The sequence below is a fragment of the Sceloporus undulatus genome, chromosome 6, assembly GCF_019175285.1.
Source record: "Sceloporus undulatus isolate JIND9_A2432 ecotype Alabama chromosome 6, SceUnd_v1.1, whole genome shotgun sequence".
In the NCBI taxonomy this organism is placed as follows: domain Eukaryota; kingdom Metazoa; phylum Chordata; class Lepidosauria; order Squamata; family Phrynosomatidae; genus Sceloporus; species Sceloporus undulatus.
In genome coordinates this window covers 77,314,554-77,339,421 of record NC_056527.1, presented here as the reverse complement: position 1 = coordinate 77,339,421, position 24,868 = coordinate 77,314,554, and the positions used below count along the sequence as shown (strand labels likewise).

The 24,868-nt window shown below is 39.8% G+C and overlaps 1 protein-coding gene across 1 annotated transcript in view; it reads left to right on the top strand.

The window, feature by feature from the left end:
• The window catches only part of EPHA5 (EPH receptor A5), a 276,495-nt gene that overhangs the window by 48,237 nt on the left and 203,390 nt on the right, over positions 1–24,868 (top strand). Inside the window, 1 exon segment of the mRNA XM_042474841.1 lies at positions 9,917–9,981. Within this exon segment, the coding sequence (XP_042330775.1) occupies positions 9,917–9,981 (65 nt within the window).

Genomic DNA, 24,868 nt, shown 5'->3' with positions numbered 1-24,868 from the left:
TAACCCGCCTTAGTTATTTTTAGCATTCTTTAGCATCATAATTTTCAAACTTGTTTGAAGCTTTGATAGTTAAAAGACTTAAAACATATAGGTCACATTCCGGTGTGATTAAAAAGCAGAGTGTAGAATACATTTTGTAGGAAGAATAGGCATGATTCATAATGGCTAGAATCTCTAGAGAGGAGGGACCAGAATGGAGGCGAGGATCTGAATTCTTACTCAATCATTAACCCGCCTTAGTTATTTTTAGCATTCTTTAGCATCATAATTTTCAAACTTGTTTGAAGCTTTGATAGTTAAAAGACTTAAAACATATAGGTCACATTCCGGTGTGATTAAAAAGCAGAGTGTAGAATACATTTTGTAGGAAGAATAGGCATGATTCATAATGGCTAGAATCTCTAGAGAGGAGGGACCAGAATGGAGGCGAGGATCTGAATTCTTACTCAATCATAGAAATCCATTGGGCAAGTCACTTACTCTTGTGTTTCTCTGATCCTTAGGTTTCAAAAAATCTGGAAGGCATATTCTGTTATTTTCCTCCTTAAAAGCAAAGTAATGTTTGATATTGTGCACACAGTGTTCTAATCAGGACTGGACTTGGTTGCAAGATGTACAAGTTAAATCATTTCACAATTTTGGAGTTCAGAGAAAACATATTGATCCAATGTTTCATGTTCTTCATCATGCACAGAATACGATTATGTAAAGACTAAGCAATCTTTTTAGTACAAATCATGCTTTTCTATGCACCATATCTACCTTGGCAGTCAGTTTCCTACGCTTCTCTTTCACTGAGTTCTGGCTGACTATTTTATATTTTAGTAGAGTGATTGCCTTGAATGCATCTATTTCATGACCCCTATTTGATTCAAACATAGGAAATTAGGATGGCACAAAACTGGCTTTGGGTGTGGAGTATTTCTCTATTAATAGCACATTGCCTTGAGGACTGATTGTTTTGACTATATGTATGAGAGCAAGCCTTCAGTATCATTATGAATGCAATCTAAGTCTGTTTTGTTCACTAATTTTCCAGAAACATTTAGCTGTGTTGCAAAACTGAACCTAGTGGGTTTACATTTTTTTGATGTTTTAATTAATGTATGCAAAGCAAGTTGTGCTATCAAACATTCCATCTAATTATATTCATTACTTGCTTCTCCTGGACAGGTTTTAATTAGTCATACAACAATGTAGATCAATACGCATCGTACATCATTACAGTTTGCAGAAAGTATGCACTCTTCTGAACAGCTTAATTGTTATAACTTTAGTAAGAAGGTTCCTTGTGCTTTGGTCTTGATTTTACTCAAGTATTCCATTTTTAATATATATATATATATATATATATATATATATATATATATATATATATCCAAAACAAAACCATCAGAATGGAGAATGAGTGAGGATTGCTGCAGAAGGGTAGTGACAAAATGGCTGCGGCCCAAGGGACTCCCTGCTGCCCCGGAGGACGCTGCTGCCTTTTTCCACCTGGCAGCGGCCCGGTGAGGACTCTTTGTTGCCGCTGCGGTGGCGTTTTTGAAAGGGGAGGGGCCAGGTGAGAGCGGCCCCTCATAAGCCGGCTCGCCGGCCTCCCCGGAGATGATGCCGCCCGCCCGCCTGCTTCCATCTGGGCTGCGGCCCAAGGGACTCTCCTTTACCCCTTTACCATCGGGGAGGAGCACCAAGGACAATTGCTTGGTGCCGCCGTTGCAGCCTTTTTGGAGGGAGAGAATTTGAGAGGGGGGGTGCAGGTTTTATTGTCAGGGGATTGTTTTTCTGCATTGTATTATATTGTTTTCTTCTGCATTGTATTATGTACTGTAATTTTACATTGTTGGCATTGTATGGTATTGTGTACTGTTCTTCCCTGTGCATTGTTTGCTTTGTATTTTGAGATTTTGTTGTAAGCCGCCTTGATCACATCCTGTGGAAAGGTGGGGTATAAATAAAACTAATAATAATAATAATAAGAGGGATGAATGATAGGATGCAGTGCACAATGTGGCATTGGACCCTGTCAGAGGCCTTGGCCTCTTTTCTTACTGTAAAATGTCAGGTCTGAGATATTCTAGGTAGGAATTCAGTGAGTTGTGATGCCACAAAAAGTATTCATTGATCTTTCAAGCAGAGAAGAACAGTGCTAGTCCCCTATGCCAGTCTTCCCTAATTTGGTGGTGTCCACATGTTTTTGGATTGTTTACTAGACAGCCTCTTGATTGTTGCACCACATCTCCTAGTAGCTCTAGCTACTCTAGCCAATGGTGAAGTATGATGGTATTATGATGAAAGTTGTAGTAAAACAATATCTGGAGGGGCGTAAGTTACCCATCTCTGATCTAAGTGTTCTGCAATTATAAATGTGTAGAGGATTTATTTAGGGAGGAGGAGGAGCCAGCGTGGTGTAGTAGTTTGAATGTTGGACTATGATTCTGGAGACCAGGATTTGAATCCCCACTGACCCATGAAACCCACTGAGTGACCTTGGGCAAGTCACACTCTCTCACCATCAGAGAATGGCAATGGCAAGTGCCATCTGAATAAATTCGCCAAGAAAATCCCATGATAGCAATCTCTAATTTGAACTGGATTACAGGTTCGCCATAAAGTGGAAACAACTTGAAGGAACACAACAACAACAAAGTATTCATTTATATGCACTATAGTCTGAAAAGTGCACTTTTGATATAATGGTAAATATTGACCTGGCTTTCTAAAAATGTGTAATTTGTGTTTAGAAGTAGGTGTGTGTGCATGCGTGTTCTAGTTCCCTATCTGTTCCCAAGATATTCTTTGAGACCCCCCCCCCCCCCCCCAATATCATTGAAGTAATATCTTCAAGGTCCATCAGCATTCTGGGCATACTTCATTTAGCTTAGAGTCTTGGTGCCTTTCACAATACACCATTATTGCAGCATGATTCCACTTTAACCATTATTGTATTGCTCTTAATAGAGTGGAAGCAATTGTTCCTATTGTTTTAGCCTCTTGTGTAAGTCCTAGCTTACTCTGAGCCTTTGACTTCCTGATGCCACTGCTACAGGCTATGTCTAGTTATCTGTCCTCCTTAGTCATATGTCTTCTTTCATTCTCCTGCACATTTTGAATCTTAGTTCGCCAGAGAACTCCCTGTTCAGCATCTCTGACTTCCTTAAACGTCCTCTGAATTTCCTTGTAATAAGAATATTTGCAAATGTTCCTACAGTATTTCAGTTTTCAGAAACTCAAATTTCTCATGAACTCTTCTCCACCTGCCTTCACTATATCTAGCCATGGCATACTTCCCAATTTTTCTTTGAATGTCTTGAAACTGGCTTTCCTAAAGTCTAGAGCATGTGTCTGACTATGCTCAGTTTTCACAGTCCTCCCATTCGTGAATCCAGGATAACATGGTTATATTCCCTCAAGGTTCCTGCCACATTTTAAACACATTCTTCCCTGATGATCAGGATTAATTCTATAACAACAGACCACTCCTAGTTCTTTTTTTCTGTCTTCTAAGAAATAAAATTGTCAGCATGAGAAATCTAAAGCTTGCTGGATATTCAAATCTCAGCAGATATGTCCGGATAGCTGAAAACCCCCATTACGGTTATGGCTCGCCTCTGTGAAAGTTTAATCATCTGTTCCAGGAAAATGTCGTTCATGTCTTTCATCTGGCTGGGTGGCCTGTACTAGTTTAAAGAGGAGGAAAGAAGGGGGAACAAAGAAAAGAAAAAAAGAAATATGGCATCTTTTAAAATAGCTGGTTTTTACTTTCGCACAAGCTTTCGTGGATATTACTTTTGTTTCCCACTCACTCTGGTCTAAATTCAGGTGTTCATCCCAACTAGAGTAGATCTATTGAATCAATAAGCAGTTTGGAAAGTCGGCAATTAGGCGCATTCTTCTGTTCTTCTTGGGAGTAGCAATTGGATTTAGCTATCCTTCTAACCAAATACTTTTGACAGGGCTCTCATTTTCAGAATCACACTTTTTTTTTACAAGTGTGTTAGGGATGAAATTTTTATTACTTTCATTATCAAAAAAGGAACAATTTTAGTCATTCCTTTCTGTTGTGAGAAACTCTTTAAAAGCTGTGCAGTTTTCAAAGACTATTGCAGTTTGGGACTTAGTCCATGAAAAATTCACACATGCTTTTTCATGGAAGAAATCTGCACAGAAATAGTATTTTCTGTATAGAAAATGATGTTTCTTATGCAGAAAAATTGCATGGTTTGAGTCCTGTTTGGTGCAAAAGTCAAATGTGAGTTTTTATGCAAAAAATAGCATTTTCTATCCACAAAATTAATATTTCTTTGCATACTCATTTCTATGCTGAAAAATACTGTTTTCTGAATAGCTATTTCCTTATCTGTCTTTTGACTGACCGAGAGCATCTCTGTCTTGTTTGGATTAAGTTTCAATTTGTTTCTCCTCATCCAGTCCATTACAGATGCCAGGCACTTGTAAGCATGGAAGCAGCTTCCTTGGAATTAGGCAGAAAGGACTACTGGAGCTGGGCATCACCAGCATACTGGTAACACCTGTCTGCAAAACTCTGAACAACCTCTCCTAGAAGTTTCATGCATATGTTAAGTAGAATAGGGACCAAGAGAGAACCCTGAGGGACTTCATAGGCCAGTGGCTAAGGAGTTGAGAAGCAACTCCCCCCCCCCCCCCAGCACCACCCTCTGAGACAACCCCTTCAGGAAATAATGGAACCACTATACAACAGTAGTTCCAATCCCCATCTCAGCAAGGTAACCCAGATGAAGACCGCTGTGGAAGGTGACTGAACCAATAGGAGGACATCCAGTTCATGGTGTTGATCATCCAGTAAGGCAACCAAAGCCACTTCCATCCCATAAACAGGCCTGAAGCCAGACTGAAATGGATATAGGGACCCCTGGAGTTGAGAAGCCACCAACATGTTCTAGGAGCCCTGGTGGCGCAGTGGTTAAATGCCTGTACTGCTGCCATTCACTCAAAACCACAAGGTTGCGAGTTCAAGACCAGCAAAAGGGCCCAAGCTCGACTCAGGCTTGCATCCTTCCGAGGTCGCTAAAATGAGTACCCAGACTGTTGGGGGCAAATTAGCTTACTTGCTAATTAGCTTACTTGCTGTTCACCGCTATGATCTTTGGAATAGCGGTATATAAATAAAACAAATTATTATTATTATTACTTTGTCCAAAAGTAGCATGTTAGAGACAGGCCTGTAGTTACCCAATATAGTAGGAGCCAGGGGTTATTATTTTTCCCCCAGTAGAGGTCTTACAGCAACCGTTTTCAGCATGTTGTGACCCTGTCTTATTATAATGAGGCATTAATCATTTTCCTTACCCACTCAGCCGGTCCCTCTCTGGCCAGTTAAATAAGCTGGGAGGGGCAAGGGTCTAGTACAGATGTTGTGGCTCTTGCCTCACCAACCATCCTGTCCACATCTTTGGTCAGCACAAACTGAAAAGTATCCATCAATACTGAACAAGCAGAGACCAAGGGTACATTGACCAGACATGTATCAATTCTAGAGCCAAGGAGAGAATGAATCTGAAGATTTTCTGGCAAAATTTGTGAGCAAAGTCTACACAGCAGATTGTTGTGTAGCTTAAATTCTTCTGTGGCTCAGATTGGAACAGATCCCTAACCACTCGAAAGACTTCCGCCGAATGGTTCTTTGAAGAAGCGGTGATGAAAGTGAAAAATGTGTTTTTTACTACCCTTATTGCCCCATCTTCAGATAAACTTTAGCTTGTTTTTGTTCAGATTCGCTCTGAGTTTTCTGCCAGTGTCATTTTAGTCCACGTCTCACTTTTTAAATTGATGTCAGCTCCTAAGAGAACCAGGAGGGGATGGTTTAGCTTCATTCTGTGGAAATGGAGTGATTGTATCCACTGTAGTAGTAATTTCCCAATTCCAGAGACCAGAGCTTTGACATGATCGTCTGCCAAGCCAGCAAGGAAACTTCCCAAGAGCCATCATGAAGCTATTAGCTTCTTGGGGGCAGACATCTTAATGGATCTCCCATCTCTGCAGAGTCCCAACAAGTTTGCACTTGAGCAAGAAGTTATCTGTCCATGGCAGTTGAACAGTGTCTGTGGTGCTGGGCTCTTCCATTTCCCTGCCTTTTCCCTCATTCTGTTGAACATCCACACATCACTCCCCAGTTTGCTAACTCATACGAAACACAGATATTTGCTACAGAGCTTTGCAATTCAGGTTAATTCCAGTTGTGAGCTGTGACCCTGCATGTAAATTGTGGACTTCTATATCCACAGGCAGAGCCATGATTCAGCAGGAAAACTAATCAAAGCACTACCTAAAACAATAGTAAATAGTAATAGGGGGCTTAGTAAAGGAGAAAAGGTAGGTCCACACATAACATACTAAATTTTTCAGAGTGGCATAGGATACTGAGTGGCAGCTGGTGACATTGTTGTCACTGGAAAGATGAAACTCCTCTGTCTTTTAGTCTGAACTTTAAAGGTGCAATGCAAGCTGCTGAATATATTTTGGTTGATAGCTGTCACTGGCATAGTGACCTGCCTATACATTTTTTCTTAATGATTAGCCTCCCTGAAGAGAATGCTCTTGGTTTTTGATGGGCATTTTGGGCACTTTGTTCCCAATAGAAAGGCCCATATTAGACACAATCTGATAATAACGGAAACTGGTTGGCATCTACTTCTTTTGTAATATAATTCACCCATATTATAACTATTAGCGTTAGGAAAGTCAAGATGCAGTAGACTCAAATGACAGCTGAAAGAATTAATTTGAAAAAGTTGGTTTATGAATAAATGCCATCTGTAGATACAGTAGAAGGAATCTGATTAATCTATCCCCCAAATTGTGAAAATATCAACTTTAGTGTTAGTTTAGCATAGCCTTTTTCTTTTCTTTTTTCCTTAAAATAAGGCTCAACAGACTCTCAGCTATAAGCCAAGGAGAGAAGATGCTATAATTTTCCTTAGCTTGTTTAAGTGTGTGTAGATTTATTTTTTAATTACACTTCCTATTTGGACTACAGATTTTAGGTAATGCAAGAAAAATGTTGCAAGCTTGGGAATAGTTTATTGCTATTTAAAGTAAAACTGTCTGTTAATTGGCTGTATAGCTTGGCAAGATAAAATGCTGTGGATTTAAGCACAGGCAAGGCTGCAATTCTGTCTAGAGCAGAAGGTACAATCTGCCAAGGACTGCTGCTCCACAACCTCCTAGGCAGTGCCTGGAATCTTAAAATGCATGATTGGCCCTTTCCCCTCCTCCCTTGAAGCACTGGCTCTCATTTCAATTGTACAGTGTGACAGACTAAGCCTGAAATCCCTTTGCAAACAGATTCTTACCGGGAGTAGAATGGTCGCTGCTGTCAGCATACCCGCATCACCCACCCATTCTTCTCTTTTGCCCAACCTTTGCACATTGGTTGCATTGGATAAGCTGTACATATGAGTGTAGCCCAGTGCCACTGCTTGCATTTTCTTTCTGTCCTGGTTTCCTACTCGGTTGTGAGGCTTTGTAGTCCTGCCCATTTTAATTGTACCCTATATTTTCCCCAAGATTGGGGCACTGGGAAGCACCCCATAAAATTAGTAAATGTGCAGATGCTCTTTAGAGAGGCCCGCATTTTCTTGCAGCATCTTTGGAGATGTCAACTTGCTCCTTTTGTCAATACTGTTGTGTATAACAGCTTTTCTTTCCATGCCTAGTACTCCTTCATCTGCCCCGATTTTGCTACAGAGTTTAATTTAAAAAAAAATATTACCCACAACACTAACACAGGAGCCGGATTTTTTAAAAGTATGTTTTGTATTGTTGTTGTTAGATACCATCAAGTCCACTTTGATTTGTGGAGACTCTGAATTGGAGATGTTCAAGTCATCCTGTCATCAACAGCCCTGCTCAGGTATTGCAGACTCAAGGCTGTGGTTTCCTTGACTGAGGTCCAAAACGCACTACAGAAATAATTCATCCTGAGACTGCTTTAACTGTCTTGGCTCAATGCTAGAGAATTATGGGAACTGTAGTTTTTGTGAGATGTTTAGCCGTCTCTATCAACGAGCTCTGGTACCACAATAAAGCACAGTTCCCAGGATTCCCTAGCACTGAACCAGGGGAGTTAAAGTGGTGTCAATCTGGATTATTTCTGCAGTGTGTAATGGACCTGAGTCTAACTGTAATACAGTCTTCCTCTTTTCTCACTATTTTATCTCACAAAGCATTTTTGCCTGCATTTACATTGCAGAAATAGTCCAGTTTGATATTACTTTAACTGCCATGGCCCAGTGCCCTAGAATTCTGAAAACTGTTTTTGTTGTGACATCAGAGCTCTCTGACTGAGAAAACTAAATGTCTCACAAAACTACAATTCCCAGAATTCCATAGTATTAAGCCTTTTTGCATTCTTCCCTGACATCATCCCTGGCTTCATGTCAAAATTCTTCTGGCTCCTGGTCATTTAGGTTTAATAGTGCAAATCTGTTTTTTAAATTATCTTTAAATTCTACAAGGATGTTCAGTTTCCTCCTGGACTCCAGCATAGAGTCTTTCAATTTCTACTTTGGAGTTTATGGTTATATTGATGGGTTTTCCTCTGAAGTCTTACTGATATTATTTGGTCAGACTTTTAATTTATCTATTGACTGCTTTTACTACATCTCTCTTCACTATTAACGCCACCCCATTTCTTACTAGATTTTTGATATAGCCTACCTTTTTCCTTGGATAAAACACTGCGTAATTATCTGACTCACAATGTCCCATTCCTGTCCTCTTTAGCTTGCTCACTTCAAGTATTGCAATTTTGTTACATTCCACTTCTTGTTTTATTATGTCAAGCTTCCCCTCATTCATGTGTCTTACATTCCACGTTCCTGTAATATATGTTGTGTAGCTTTGGACTGTGCTTTCTCCTTTGAACATGTCAGCAGTCTAAATGTCCTTTCAGTGAGAGTCCAGTGGCATCATTAGCCACAGAACTACTTGTAGTGGCCTCTGCTGTACCCCAGTAGCTCATTAATAATACTACTAATAATACTACTACTAATAATAATTTATACCCCGCTCTTCAGCCAAGAGGCTATCAGAACGGCTTACAAATGGTTAATTAGACATTTTGGTATAGCCTTTCTGACATGCAAGAGCCTACTAGCAGCACCGCTGCTATCAGCATAGCCTCTTGCCTCAGTGGCGCACACAACCCCACCACTGCGGAAAGTTACTGGGGCATCCACATAGATATATGTGAAGATTAGCTATGTACATATAAAGCAAATTAAAAATTAATGGAAGCCATTTAAAAACAGTTCTTCACTAAATATTACTAAATTCAACAAAATTCACCCACCCCTTATTAACAAATGAAATTTCCCTGCTCATACTTAGTAAGTTGTTAATGAATTTATAGGAATATATAAACTGGCTTCAAATTCATTTAATTTAAAATAAATCAATGTAATATTGATATCGACTAGTTATATTGAACTGAAATAGTTTAGTTAGATACTGGCTTCTTTCATTGACTATAGCACATTTCATGTCTTACCGCCATTGACTATAATGCATTTAGTTTTTTGCTGCTGAGTTCTGGCAGCAATCTTCAGTGTCATTAAAAAAAACCTGGGGGTAGTACTGTGAATACTGGGCAGCCCAGGGGGAAAAAGGAAGGAAATAATGGCTACATGTGACCTGTGGGATGAAGCAGCCTTGACAGTTGCATAGACTTTCTAGCCCTTGGTAGTCCCAGCAGTGCTTGGCTTATTGGTATAGAACAAAAGTGATGTTACAGTGACATCTATCTATCTATCTATCTATCTATCTATCTATCTATCTATCTAATCTATCTATCATCTCCTTTGGTATCTCACATTCATTTAGTACCTTTTCCTTCACATCGAGTGAAATAATCTTTCTACTTTTTTCTCCCTAGTGAATTTATTGGACTCACGATCAGTAATGGGAGATCTTGGATGGATCGCGTATCCAAAGAATGGGGTAAGTCTCTGGGGTGCCATATATTGTTTTCATGAACCAGGTTCCTTTTGAAACTTGGACTTATCCAATGCCATTTTCCAGCAGTAAGAATCGAAGGTAATTTCAGCACTCTGTGAGAAGCTGCAGTGCTGCCAGCCATCCTAGTATTTCTTACTCCATATTTCTGAGTGATGAGAAGTTCTGGGCCACATTAAAAGATTTTCTTTTCTTTTGGATATGAAAGTACTGGAGGTGCAGCAGGCCTTATTTGCTTTGGTTGCATATGTTCACTGTGCTAGCTAAGGTAAATGAGATTTGCAATTCAACAACATACAGAGGGCTGTGTGTAGTGAATAGGATAGAGTGGGAGACGAATCATTGCCATATAAGCCTATATCAATGAATAATATAATTTATAGTTTCACTTTGAGATCAGAGAGAGGTTAGGAGGAGCTTACTGGAATATGGAGTGCACCCTTGGGATTGTTGGACAAGACTGCAGAAGCTGCCCTCTGGATGCTTACAGGATCGGATCGGATCGGATTCCCCCCCCCCCCCCGGTATGCCTTAAAATAACTCTTATGGTGACCCTGTTCTAGGGTTTTCTTGGCAAGATTTATTGTGCTGTAACTCAAACCCTCGTCTCCCAGAGTCCTAACCCAGAGTCCTAGCCCAGTATGTATTTCAATTCAATCAGACAGTGTGGTATAGCTATACCATACTGTCTGATGGAATTGAAATACATACTGCAGTATTTTGCTGTCTCCAAGAATATATAATGCAGTTGTTTTTGTTGTGTATCATTCAGGGCAACTGTAGTCTGACACTGTGTACAGAGGAATAGGTAAAATTGCTAGATCGTGGTTTGAAATCTGATGAATCTTGGTTGACTTATTAGAGTAGAGAGATGCTCTATCACAATCCAAAAATGCAATGAAAAAAACATGGCAACTATGTTCTTTTTCTTTCTCATGCTCTTTTTCTTTCTCATGCACCAGACTGTGCTACACTGGGAGTAAATCTACTGAACAATGAAGAATGACCTTAGTATGCTGCACTACCAAATGGCAGATTTTTCTCCTTTATAATTGCAAGATTTTGATTGGAGGTAGTTTTTATGAAAAATGTCCTATGAGATTTTGACTGTTGGCAGCAGCAGTCATAGCAATGAAGCTTTTGAAGGGAAAGAAACAAGGCAGGGACTCAGAGACATGCTGGGTGATGGAAGAGAATCTGTTCAGTTCTGAAATTAGAAAAAGGACTGCTGAAGTGGAGGAGGGGGGATGAAACTTTGATGATAAGAATATCAGAACAGCGTGGCAGAAGGGTGGAGCAATGCATATTAATTAAGATAGGATGAAAAAAAGTACTTCACAAAATATCGGCATTCACCCTTCACCACAGCCCTGTTCAGGGGCCCATTCACATCAGTGTTATAGTGCTATTATTTCACTTTAACTGTCTTGGATTTTTCCTAGGGAATCCTGGGATTGGCAGTTTAGGGGGGCGTTAAGAATTCTTAAGAATAAAATCCCACATTACATCCAATTCCCTAGGATGGAACCATGGTAGTTAAAAAGGAACAATAGTGCTATGGCGGGATATAGACGCCGCTTTGAGCGGTCTCCCGCCGGCGCCATTTGCTCCGTGAGGAGCCAGCAGCAGCCAAACCGCACAGCTTCTGTGCGGAGCAAAAAAAGAAGCTCCATTTCGGAGCTGTCTTTTTGCGGCGCCTTTATGATGTCGCGAGGCGCCTGGGCCAGACTCGCGACATCATAGACGCCGCGTGATGTCCGGACGCACAGCGTCTGATACATAAAGATGGTGGCACCCGTATGAACAGGCCTCCGCCATCTTGTACGTATTCTATACGTACTAGGGTTAGGAGGGTGCGGAAGCACCGCCCCTTCCTAACCCTAGTACATATAGAATACGTACTAAATGGCGGTATGTAACCCGCCGGAATTTCTGTAGTGTTACTGAACCCAAGGCTATCTATCTATCTATCTATCTATCTATCTATCTATCTATCTATCTATCTATCTATCTATCTATCTATCTATCTATTATTTCTATCTCGCTTTTTGCCAGGCAATCAAAGTGATGTACAACAAGTTAAAATACATCTCTATCTATCTATCTATCTATCTATCTATCTATCTATCTATCTATATAAAATGCCCCCCTAAAACAAGATTAAACAGTATAAGATTAAAAACTACATATTAAAAACTAGCTAATCCAAATAATAATCATCATGGGCAGAGTTCACTAGATGGGAAGTCTTATTTGTGGCCGCGTATTTTATTCCAGGAAGGCCTACCAGAAGAGATCCATCTTAATGATTTTTTTAAAGCTCTCTAGATTGGTAATTTGACAGATCTCGTCCGGCAGGCCATTCCATAAGTTGGGAGTGGCTGCAGAAAATGTCCTGTAGCATTGTGCCATCACCATAAATGGGCTGAGTCCTATTGGGTTCCCCAAGCTCATAGTCTGAGAAATGGTCCTTGAGGCTAATTGTTACTGTATGCATTTGAAGAGATAACGCTTGTGTGAGTATGAATGGTGGAGGTGGTGATAATAATAATAATAATAATAATAATAATAATAATAATAATAATAATATTAAAAAACCATTACAAACAATCTCATAGGTAAAATTCAATAGTACAAAAACAATCATACAACATATATATCCAGGATAGGCAGAGAATTGATGGCATCAGAGATACAAGCTTTATTGTTCATGGGGGAAGGCGTGACAAAAGATAAAGGTTTTAAGGCTCTTTTTAAATGATTCCAGGGGGGTCATAAGACGGAGCTCATCGGGAAGACTATTCCAGATCCTCAGGGCTGCTAATGATAAGGCCATCTGGGATGTAGCAACGTACTTGGAAGATATTTCCAACAGGTTCTTCCCGGATGTTCTAAGTGTGCGGGGTGGATTATATGGGGAGATGTGGTCCCTCAAGTAACTCGGGCCCAAGCCATATAGGGCTTTATAGTTAATAATCAACACCTTGTATTGTTCTGGGAAGCGGATAGGCAGCCAGTGAAGATCTTTCAAAATAAGTGTTATATGTTCAAACCTGGATGCACCAGTGACCAATCTGGCTGCCATATTTTGTACTAATTGAAGCTTCCCGGTTTGGTACAAGGGTAGCCCCATGTAGAGCGCATTACAGAAATCTAAGCGAGAGGTTACTAGAGCATGTACCACTGTTTCAAGGTCCTTTCAGCCCAGGTAGGATCGCAGTTGGCGTATCAACCGAAGTTGATAGCAAGCACTTCTGACTGTTGCATCTACTTGAAATGTTAACTGCAGGGACGAGTCCAGAAGTACTCCTAGACTGCGAACTTCGTCCTTCAGGGGAAGTGTGACCCCGTTCAGGACAGGTGGATAAATTTTCTTCCCCGGGCCTGGGGAACCTATCACCAGTACTTCCGTTTTCTCTAGATTCAGACTGAGTTTGTTTTCCCTCATCCAGCCCATTACTGACTCCAAACAGGCATTCAGAGGAGAGACGCCATCCTTAGACACTGCATCAGTCGGAGACACAGAGAAACGTATTTGGGTGTCATCAGCATACTGATAACACCGCGCCCCGTGTCTCCGGATGATCTCTCCAAGCGGTTTCATGTAAATGTTAATGCTATGGTACCCATGGCTCCATGCAGCTCTTGTTATGGCTGTCTCCTAGACTGTGCAGCATACCATAGAATACTGGTCAACAGGGAGTAGTTTTCTTAAGTGAAAAATGAGGTATAGTTATGTTATGTTAATACAGGACATTTTCCTTATGTGATAAGATTATGTGATATATCTCTCACCAATGTGATAATTTATGTGATTTGTTGAACCTCCTTGTGGAGTTTATAAATGGCCTCTGGAGAAAATGTTGTTAAATTTTAAAAAGATTTAGATAAAAATGTGAGATCTATATGAGAATCAGTTTAGACAACGTCATTGTAGCATCCATAAAATAATGTGCTTAGACATTGTAAAATCTCTTATTAGGATGTGCCTTGTTAATGAAATGTCTATGTGAGATAATGATCCTCCCCAAGGGAAGAATATGAATGTATATATATATATATATATAATGTTTATTTAATAAGCAAGGAAGATTACAAAGTCCTCTGGTTATTTTCCCAACATAAAATATCCTGAAATTTGAGAATCCTAAGAGAACCTTAAGAGAAATGTTGACATTAATATGCCTACTGGACAATATCGGTGTTTATGGAAGCTCAGGTGACCAAAATGGTAAACAAGAAGGAAGTCCAGCTAGACACAGGTTAACTGACAAAGGACAATGAACCTTCAATCTTCATAAAGACAGGGGAAACAAAACCTGTTTCATTATACACTGGTACCCCGGGTTACGAAATTAATTCGTTCCGCCGCCGCTTTCGTAACCCGGGATACTTCGTAAGCCGAATAGCCCATAGGCGCTAATGGGGAAAAAGCCGCGGCTGTGCCGCGGCTCCATTTGAAACAGCGCAGGGGTTTTTTCGTAACCCGAAAAAACCTTCGTAAGCCGAAACAATAAATCCCTATGGGATTTATTCGTATCCCGAAAATTTCGTAACCTGGGTATTTCGTAACCCGGGGGACCAGTGTATAGCGGTTGGGTATATGGATTTTCATCTAGCTTTTACATCAAATCACTCTTAAAATTGCTTTGGGGTCATGGTATGCATCCATGATTGTTACATGCACTAAAATTTCCACATATCTCTCAATGCAGGCCAGTTCTTTTCAGAGTATAGCTACACAAACCTGAGTCTCTTGAAACTATACTTTTCATTAATGTTGAAAAGAAGCCAATGACCTGATTTTATTTTAATAATTTTATATAAACTTTGGCCCATTTTGCATCTATTTTCAGTAAGTGCCTGTGATTGGCGCCCCTGTCACCTCATCCTTTTTGCACTACTGTGGTCATGTTGTATAGTAGAAAGCACACTTTGGAGTGTTCCCGTCAGTCATATTATTGCTGCTGTAATGCTGCAAAATCACATGTTGAGATGCTGCCCAGATTTACTGTAAATGTCCCAAAGGCTGCACTGTGCATATAAAAGATTTAACATCATCTGCAGGGCTGTGCTCAGTTGCTTTTTTGTTCTGTCCTGTGACAAAACTGACTGTCAGAAGGATTGCTCTAGAAATAGGAGGTATTATTAGTGGTTATGCAGGGTAAATACTGTCCTATGGAGAATAATATATACAGTTATTTTTTAAAAAAGTTAAAACTTAAAGAGGATTTATGTGGCTTTCTATTTGGATTTGAATTGTAAGATGACATTGAGATAACAGACATATAACAAGGATGTTTCCTTCCTTCACTCTCCCAAAGTACATTTTTAGTTTCAAAGTTCATTCCTTAGTCAACTAGTCCGATTTTTGGAATATATAGAAGGTACAGGCATTTTTCAAGAGTTAGTAGCCATCTCTAAGATCCAGCATCTTTAATATACACAGTACTGTTTGCATAGATATCTGAAATGGCTGTGTTTGCTGGTGAAAAAGCTCTAGGAAAATAAATGGAAGGATTTTTGTGTATACTTAATAATACTTGCTCAGACTTTGGCCAGGTATCACTATTTATAACTGTTCTTAAAAAAAAAGGTCAGACTGATCAATGACAAATTCTGTCCAAGAGGATCTGGGTGCAACAAATATTCCTAAGGATGTAGAGTTTTGTTTCCTCGGAGAAAGAGGGAGAATTCTGTTTCCAGTTTTTCATCTGGCTTGAACCACCGAATTTTGCCTATGGTGCTGCAGCTTTTAATGTTAAAAGGCATAATGCCACAGCCCTACAGTGACTGGTAGGATCTATAATTGTTCTTGATGATTTGCCAGTAAATCAGTTATTAAGTTGAAGGCTTTGACATAGTTACAAATTACTACAGAAATGCACATACATTTGTTATGTCACAGACCTTTTTAGGCAGTCCCCCTAAAGTTATAACCACCAATATAATTTTATGAGATCAGTCTTTCTCTTTCTTTTTCTGGTTTACAATGTATTTTTGTTCTGATGTCAGATTAAATTATGAAGTCTTTTAATATAATTTTAATAGTGGTTTATCTGCTTTTTATCTCCTTTGGTAATTCTGAGACATTTAAAATCCATTCAAGGATAGGATCATGTTCCTAAGAGACCTGATTAAATTCTGAGCCTGGGAATCTTAGTCCAACCCATCTAACTTTCTCTGTGTTCTGTCCTCTTTCAGCTTCCAAATGGTTACAGTAAATTTGACACAGTCTTTATGAGCCATATCAGAAAGAGTTAGTCATTGCCCTGAATCCTGTGGGTGACATACACAGGATTAAATTGTGATACATGTGGTGAGTTAGTTTTATGTAACACTTGAATCCCTCTGATGGTAGTGGAAGCAGAGTTGTGCATGCACAACCATTATGCATATGGTAGCACATTAAAGTACATGGGGTAGCATGCAAATGCACATTGCCACTGTGCATTCTAATCACACAACAGGCTGTCAGCCAAGTGCTTTGATCACGTGTCTACATAAAATGTGCTACATTGATAAAAGTGATGTAGAATCTTGATCATGGATCACAAGTGATAGTCCTTATGTACCTTCCTGTGTGGTAGTTGTTGTAGACAAGACCTCTTCCGGTTGCTGGTGGTATCTTCTCTGCCGCCTTTCCATGCCTTGTCACAGCTGATCTAGAATGAAGTAGCACTTTTTGGTCTTTGCTAACAGGTGACAAATTGTTCAGACTTGTTCATACAATGGTCTCAGGTGCCACTTTGTTTTTAGACAGTCAGTATGGTCCCTTCTGCTTCAAGAGAAGGCTCAGGATCTAGCCAGAAAAAGGTAGGATCTCGCACTTCAGTTATTAAATTTTTCTTGGGGCAAACAATGTGGTGCAAGAGTGAGGAAAGAACTGGTAGAAGAAAATCCATTGTTAATCTGTTATGTTCAAATTTGTCAGAAGTGGGGCAAATGATATCAGAACTAATGGCAGCCCAGAAATCTCCTGACAGAGTTTTCTTTATTAAAGTGGCTCATTTGGTAGCATCCTAATCGTCTTTATCATGCAAAAGTGCTAAAAATTACAAGAATCTGGCTTTCCTTGTTTGTCTAGGCTTATTGCAGCCTGGATAATAATATAATAATAATAAGTCAGTGTCCCCTGCTGTGTTAAGAATGTTAATTAAATCTGGTTAAATGCTTGACAAGTTGTTTTCTTTCTGAATTATAATATTATATCATTACGTGATTAGAGCAGAAGAAATCTTTTAAATAGATTTGAAAACCATGGTGAAGCAATATTTAGAAATATTCTTTTTCTTGCTATAGAAAATTTATGCATGCACACATAGAAGGATGATAAATCTTGACATTTTAAAGCAAGGAAAAATAGGATTCTGCAATAAAGTGATCCCAAACTCCATGGATAGTATCCAGAAGAAGTTTGTCATGATGTAGGAGATTATTGCACGAAGTTTCCTTCCTGATACTGTTGTGTTGACATTGCCTTAAGTCATCAGTACCTTTAAAAGTCTCTAGCTGGGGTTCCTTTTGACACCCTCTTTAGAAGACCCTGGAATGCTCAAGAAGTTGGTGATCAGTTGTAGATCTTTGCCACAAGACAGAGAAAACCAGTTCATCCAGACATTCTTAATAACTAGAAAAAGTTTTGGGTATTGAAATACTGCTATTGATGTACTTTTAAAGATCAACACAATATGACACACTGACATCCCTGCCTCCTTTTACAGATAAGTGTTTATTGATATTTATTGTAGCAACAAACTTTTTTTAATTTCTTGTTTCCAATGGTAGAATCATTCTTTGCTAAACGTGAATGTATAATTAATGCAGTGCTTTTATAATGAAGTAGAAATAATTCATGACCATAAAAGGTCTCTTAATTAATAGGTGCATGTTGAATTCCCCTTCCTATGCAAAAGGGAAGTGCAGCAGAGTCTTGCTGGTGGTTTTGCCCCTGGCCCTCATTATCCACGTATATGTTTCCTGGTCCCATTTATCCACATATTACTCATGGGTGTCCAAACATGGGAATCCTGTAAGTGAAGAAGCCAGCTGGCTCTCAGAAATATTGTTCTGTAAGCTACCGCATGTAAACACTGATAGGAAAAAAAACCTTAATTAGTAGAGGAACATCGCCAGCCAAAACATGGTGGATACAGTATATATGTATTTTAACATTTTTATCCTGACCATATTTCCTTGAGAGAAAACCAAGACATTGGGATGGCAGAAACAGGATGGCGACATGTAATATTCTGTAATAAAGTAAGATGATAACAAAAGTTTTATTATGTGAACCTATTGAGCTCACAATTAGTCTTCAGTGAAAGAACTCATACAAAAATTTAGGTAGACATAGAGGTGGACTGTATTTCATCACAGTCATAACATGAATATTTCTCCAATGAAATAATCTTATGTAGCAGATTTCAGTCTTTCAACAGCTTATCATAGAACGTCTCATACTCCATGACACATTTTTTTTTGACAACCACATTTTCAAACAGGGATCTTCAAACAATTTTCACAACACAACGGGACATTTTCCTTGAAAACAGACCAAATTGACATTTATATTAAATGACAGGATGGTCTGGAAATATGAAAAAAAAATGGTACTGTCCCATTTAAAATGGTATGTATAGTCAGCCTAAGCAAACACAACTAAAAAGTCATTAAATGATAAAAAAAAAATGGAGATCATCGCAATGAAGCAGAGATTGACAGAGTGCAATCCATGGGTCAGATGTGCCCCTCGAGGCTGTACTAGCAAACTCTACCCCCTAGAGCCTATGCTATACCAGTGCAATTCTACTGGATGTTAACCATACAATTGTGCTGGAGAACTAGAGGTTCCTGGAGAAAACACTTCTCTAGGCATTTGTAGATCATCCAGCATGATTCTATGGTCATCCTGAACATGGAGTTGCACTGGAGGACCTGGAGAGCTGAAGAGAGGTGTTCGCTTATGTAAAAAAAATAGTATTTTTTTATTCTTTTATCCTTCCTCTTCTCACAAGTAACTTGTAACCGTTAACTCCATTCCATGTAACAAAGTATGGCTCAAGCTTGTTTTGGAGCCCTCAAACCTCCCTTGATTTCATAGGCGGGTTATAATCCGCTGCTTTGAGGCGGTCTGCTGCCGCCGCCGTTTGCTCCGTGCGGAAGCCGCAGCAGCCACACCGCGCGGCTCCTGCACGGACCGAAAAAGAAGCTCCAAAATGGAGCTTCTTTAAGCGGCGTCTCTATGACGTCGCGAGGCGCCGGGGCGGACTCGTGACGTCATAGACGCCGTGACACGTGCAGACGCACAGCGTCCGATATGTAAACAAGGCGGCCCCCATGTGGAAGGGGCGCCACCATGTTGTACTTATGGAATACGTACTAGGGTTAGGGGGGTGCGGAAGCACTGCCCCTTCCTAACCCTAATACGTATTCCATACGTATTTTTTGGCGGTTTGTAACCCGCCATAGATTTTTTTTCTGCCCCTCCAGAAGGGGCGAACTACAACTCTTAGAAGCTTCTAGGACAGGAATGGTAGGTTGGGTGGCATAATAGAAGACAGTGGAGGGCTGCACTCCCTTACTAAACTCTATTGCAAAGAAACATTCAAAGTGTGTACAAAATTATGTATACCCATGTCAAAAAAACAAAACAAAAAACAAACACTGAAAGTATAGGATTCTTTTCAGAAATATGGTGTGCACAAAGTAGAGTTTAGTCTTTGATTTTATTTTGACTTCTGCAAAGCTCACAGGATTTACTAAAACAAAATATTTTATAACTCTCGTACATAAAGGCTTCTTTCCCCCCACCCTATTCATTTTCAGCTTCAGGCAGGAGATTTTATCATGGAGCTTTAGGATGGTATGACTATTGTGTGCCAGGAAGTGCTCAGGAGGGTGTCTCAGAGAACATCATCATGGCATCTCCAATAAGCTTGGGAAGAAATTTTTATAGCTTAATCAAAGCAGAAGAAAGCCATCAACCACTTTATTGTTGCTGTTGTTATGCACCCTCATTGATTTATAGCTTTACAAGTCTATGCACAATTTAAAAATGATTCTGACATTCTCTTTCTCTGAAAAGAGGATTTTCCTTTCTTCCTTTCCCCTTCCTTTTCTTCTTCCTCTCTATTATTATTATATTTATTTGTATTCCAGCTTTCCCCTCATTTGGGACTCAAGGTGGGTTACAATATATATTTTTTAAAAAGTCACAAAATAATAAAAAGTGAAAAAGTGAAAGGAAACAGAGACGAATTTAGATATGTAGTTATGTTTGAAAACTTTTCATGATCATACAAGCTTGGAGCAGCTTGCCAATAAAAACATGAACAGAATCCCTCCCCTAATTCTTTAGGTGCATTCTTTAGATGTGACAGATCTTGGGCATAACCATCTGCTGGGGCGGGTGAGTAGGAACTCTTGCCTTCCGCACAACATGCAGAACTGACTGTGCTTGTGCAATGTGTTATTAATGCAGCTCACGATATTCAGGCAGAGAAGACTTCAGTGTTTATTAGGGGATATATAATCATTTAAGCCTGACTAAGCCTCAAAGCCCTAATGCGGGTGTTTGGCCAACAGAAATGAGATGTAAATTTGCACTGAATAGCCACTGATTACAGAAGGATGATTAATGAAAGATTTTGAACTTGATTTATGATTGCAGTTGTCAAGGCCCTAGCCATGATTGTAATATTATCTGTGTGAAATGCTCTTGGCAAATTAGAGATGAGGGAGATGGGGTGAAACAGTAGATACTGCGTAAAAGTCTGCCGCATTGTGTGTTTCAGCTGCTGTCTTCTGCTGAACATCTCATGGCTTTGGCTTTTTGTTTCTGGGTGCCAGAGGATTGCTGAACACAAAGGCCTGAGACCATTTGGTTTCAATCCAATCCAGAGTAGATTAGTCCTGAGTGGTGAGTTAACACATAGGTAGATCTTGCTGAATTTAGTTGGTCCACTTTAGGTGTGATATTTATAGTAAGATTCAGACCAACCAGAAAGACCTACAAATTCGGAAGCAATGGGACAGCTGGACTACAGTGAATGAATAACGGTGGTGTACAGACCAGCACTTTGTGCCTGCCTGTGGGTGGAGCCCCGGCACAGCATCCGCGCACTGGATGCTGTGACTCCACCCCATTGTGTCATGACGCTGCATGCCCATCTAGACAGCATGCGGCATCATGGCATGACCCTGGTGCTACATCTAGATGATACAGTGCTGAAAGGGCTTCGCAAAGCCGCACCGCCACAGCTCCTTTAGAGGGCACAAAAAGGAGCCACTTTTTGTGGCTACTTTTTTGTGTTCTAGAGGCTGGATCAGTGCTGCAGCATGTAGTTGCTGCGGCACCAATCTGGCCACTAAAGGGGCAGCTGCATGCCACCCATCTGTACAGTCCCTATGTCTGTTTATTTTTACATGCATAGTAGTAGTAGGCTTCAACTAACTTGCTTGAATAGTGTTTTATTAGAAGATATTGGGGGGGGGGGGGGTTAAATTAAATATATCAGTGAAATCTTTTTTGAGTAGACCCTTGAGATAGTGGTGTGCTGGCCAGGCATAAATATGTTGTTGCCCACAGCTTCTTCCCCTGAGAGACAAGGTGTTGCCCATGATCTTGTGCTTCAGCATGAGGTTAAGAGAAAATACTTCGCACTTTCCACATCTCTCTTTGCAAGCTTGAAGTGCATGTGTGTGTTTGAGAAGATGAGCCTCCATCCCATTCCCCCAACTGTTCATAGCCAGAATGGGGCTGGAGAGGTTTGTTTTGCATCTAAGACTAATCGGTTCTCCAAGCTCCAAATGCTGATCTAGCACACTGGTAGAGCATGGACATGTTCCTCTGATTGAGCATGGTGCCAGTGGATGTCCTGCCCCTTTTTATACTTCCCTCATGGGGGAAGTGAATTTAGTTTAAAAAATTTGTTCTGTGGGTGGTTTAATCCTTCCTCATCCATGGCATGGTAGGCCCAGTCGAAATTGGCCTTCCACTGTGTGCTCACTTACAAGTAAATACTCCTCTTTCTCCTCAAATCATCTTTGAACAAGATGCTTGGTATCTGATGTGGCATGTAATGTACTGTCAAATTCTTGGAAACAAACATAGGAAGCCAGCTCTACATAGGAACTTGGATAAACCTCTGCTCATTTGCTACGTTAGTTTCTTTACATCTCCCCCAGCTGTCTCTTGTCACAGTTAAACTCCTGTGTATCTCTAAACCCCCTTTTGCTATTACCATTCACCCCATCTCATTAAGTTAAACCCCATGACCCTGCTCCAGAAATCTGATCATTGGCTTTTCCTTCCCTTTCATATTCTGTGCACCTCTTGTCCAGTTTCAACACTGTACTTTTCTTTGTATCAGTGCCCTTTCTTGTGGCCTTTACTTCTTCACATTTATTTTCTTCATCATGTGTGCTAATGTCATCTGCTCCTTTAATGCTTGGGCCATAGTATTCTGCTTCTCAGCAGTGTCCTTATGTTTCAAACTTCCAGAGCATTACCATGATGTCACTTTTTTCTTCCTTTGTCAAAATCTCTCCTCAAAATCTGTCTTTTCTGTGAAGATTTTGCCTTTGCCTTTTAGTCCTTGTGTGTATCTACAATGAAGCTCAACTGGGTGTTACTAAATTTGTTCATATTCATCTCTTGTCAGTCTATATTCATCTCCTTTGCTTTTATCTTCCCTTCTGATGAAATCTTGATTGTAAGTTTCATGGGGCAGGGGCTATTTTTCTCCTGTATTAATTCACTGTGCAGAGTGCAGGTACATTTGAGTAACTATTATAACTATGATTAATGACAATAAGATAATCTGAGCCTTATGTTTCTCTCTTTCCTTTGATTGCCTTACATGCTCCAAGTACCCATTTTGAGCATAAAACTCCAGTGCTGCCTCTGTTTTACAATCCCTAGCTCATATTCATCCTCTCATCTGGATCCAGATTACAGTATGTGGCTTGGTCCTCCCATGCAATGGGTAGTGACATTTCTGATTGCAGGTATAGTTATCAGATTGTGAAATTTGATATTCGCTGAATGAATCTCAGCTCACTTTAGTAAGGAGAGAAGGCACCCCAGAGATAAGCTTCAATTATCTGAAAGTTTTTCTCTTATTGTGGATTAAATATAGCTGTAAAACTATTAGAGCTATTGTGTCAGGTTTTCTTTGAAATGAGGAAGGAGAAAGCAGGAAATAGAATACCTGGTGAAAGCTAATACATTAAGTAAGGTCCTTGGAAGAAGCTTGAAGAGACCTTGGATTTTCTATACAGGATTTTAGGCTGCTGAGTGGTGTTAGCCTATTTAAATAAATAATTGAGTTATTAATCATTTGCTGGCTAAACAATTAGTCTTAGTTGAATCAATAAAAAAATTATGTTGGTACTCTAGTAGAACTGTGTTGTCAAAACAAATAATATTTCAGTCAGAAAAGCCAAAGTATAACATCAGCCCAACCACATTTCTCCTTCTCACCCCAGTTGACATCATGTGTGTTGCATTAGCATTCTGCCAAGCTGTGCCCATGGCCATTATTTTTAGACAGAGCTGTTCATCACTTACTGGACTTTTAGATAGGACTGTTCATCACTCACTGAAACCTGGTGGGGTGAGTCTCATGATTGGAATGTAGTAATAGAGAGGTATAACCTATTTCATAGATATAGACTGAGCAAGAAAGGAGGAGGAGTAGCATTATATGTCAAAGATGTTTACACCTATGAAGAGATCCATGACTTAAATCCTGGAAGCTAGGTTGAAAGCTTCTGGGTAAAAATAAAGGAGGCAGAAACAATAGGGATGCCATAATGGGAATCTACTACAGATATCCAAGATGCACTGAGGATTTGGATGATGGCTTCCTGGAACAATGACCAAACATTCAGAAAGAAGAGAGGTAGTAGTGAGAGATTTCAACTATCCTGATATTTGTTGGAAGACAATTATTAAGTACAACAAATGCCTCACTTGCCTTGCAGTCAGTTTCATTGTCCAGAGGATGGATGAGGCAACAAGCCGATCACCTGTTTTGGATCTGATCCCAACTTACATGATGACCTGGTTAATAGGGTGCACTGGGGCGGGGGGGGGGGGGATCTTTATGTTGAAATTACTATGTTCTCCTGGAGTTTCTTATACAGTGGAAAGGGAAAGCCAAGAGTAGTCAAACACACACTCCAGACTTTTAAGAAAGCTGTTTTTAGTAATCTTGGGGAAACGTTGGAGGCTCCAGAGACTAGGACACGGAGCAATACCTTCAAGCTACAGGAAAAGAGATTCCACTTAAACATTATTCTTATTCTTATTATTAAGCTTTATTTATAGAGTGCTGTCAATTTACACAGCACTGTACATACAATCAGTTAAAAATAAAATAAAATAAAATAAAATAAACCTGCCTAAGGTGTACATTCTACTAAAATAATTTAACAAAATACATGTTCATACATATTAACATTAAATAATAAAATATAGCAAGCAACTAATAAAACTAAAACTACAATAACAATCAAGTGGTGTCTGGGAACGCTTCCCTGAACAGTATTGTCTTTAACTCAGCTTTAAAGCTGAGTAAAGAGGTGGTGAACCGTGTTTGGGAGGGAAGGAGGTTCCAGGTGTGAGGAGCGGCCAGTGAAAAGGAGTGGATCTGGGCTGGAGAAGAGAAAATCCTTGTCTGGGACAAAAGTCCTTGATTGTATGTACAGCGCTGTGTAAATTTACAGCGCTTTATAAATAAAGGTTAATAATAATAATAATAATAATAATAATAATAATAATTCCCAGAATGGAGGGAGTGAATGGGAAGGTAAGGGGAAAGAAGCTCCGATAAATAAAGAGGGACCAGCCAATGCAGAGCTTTAA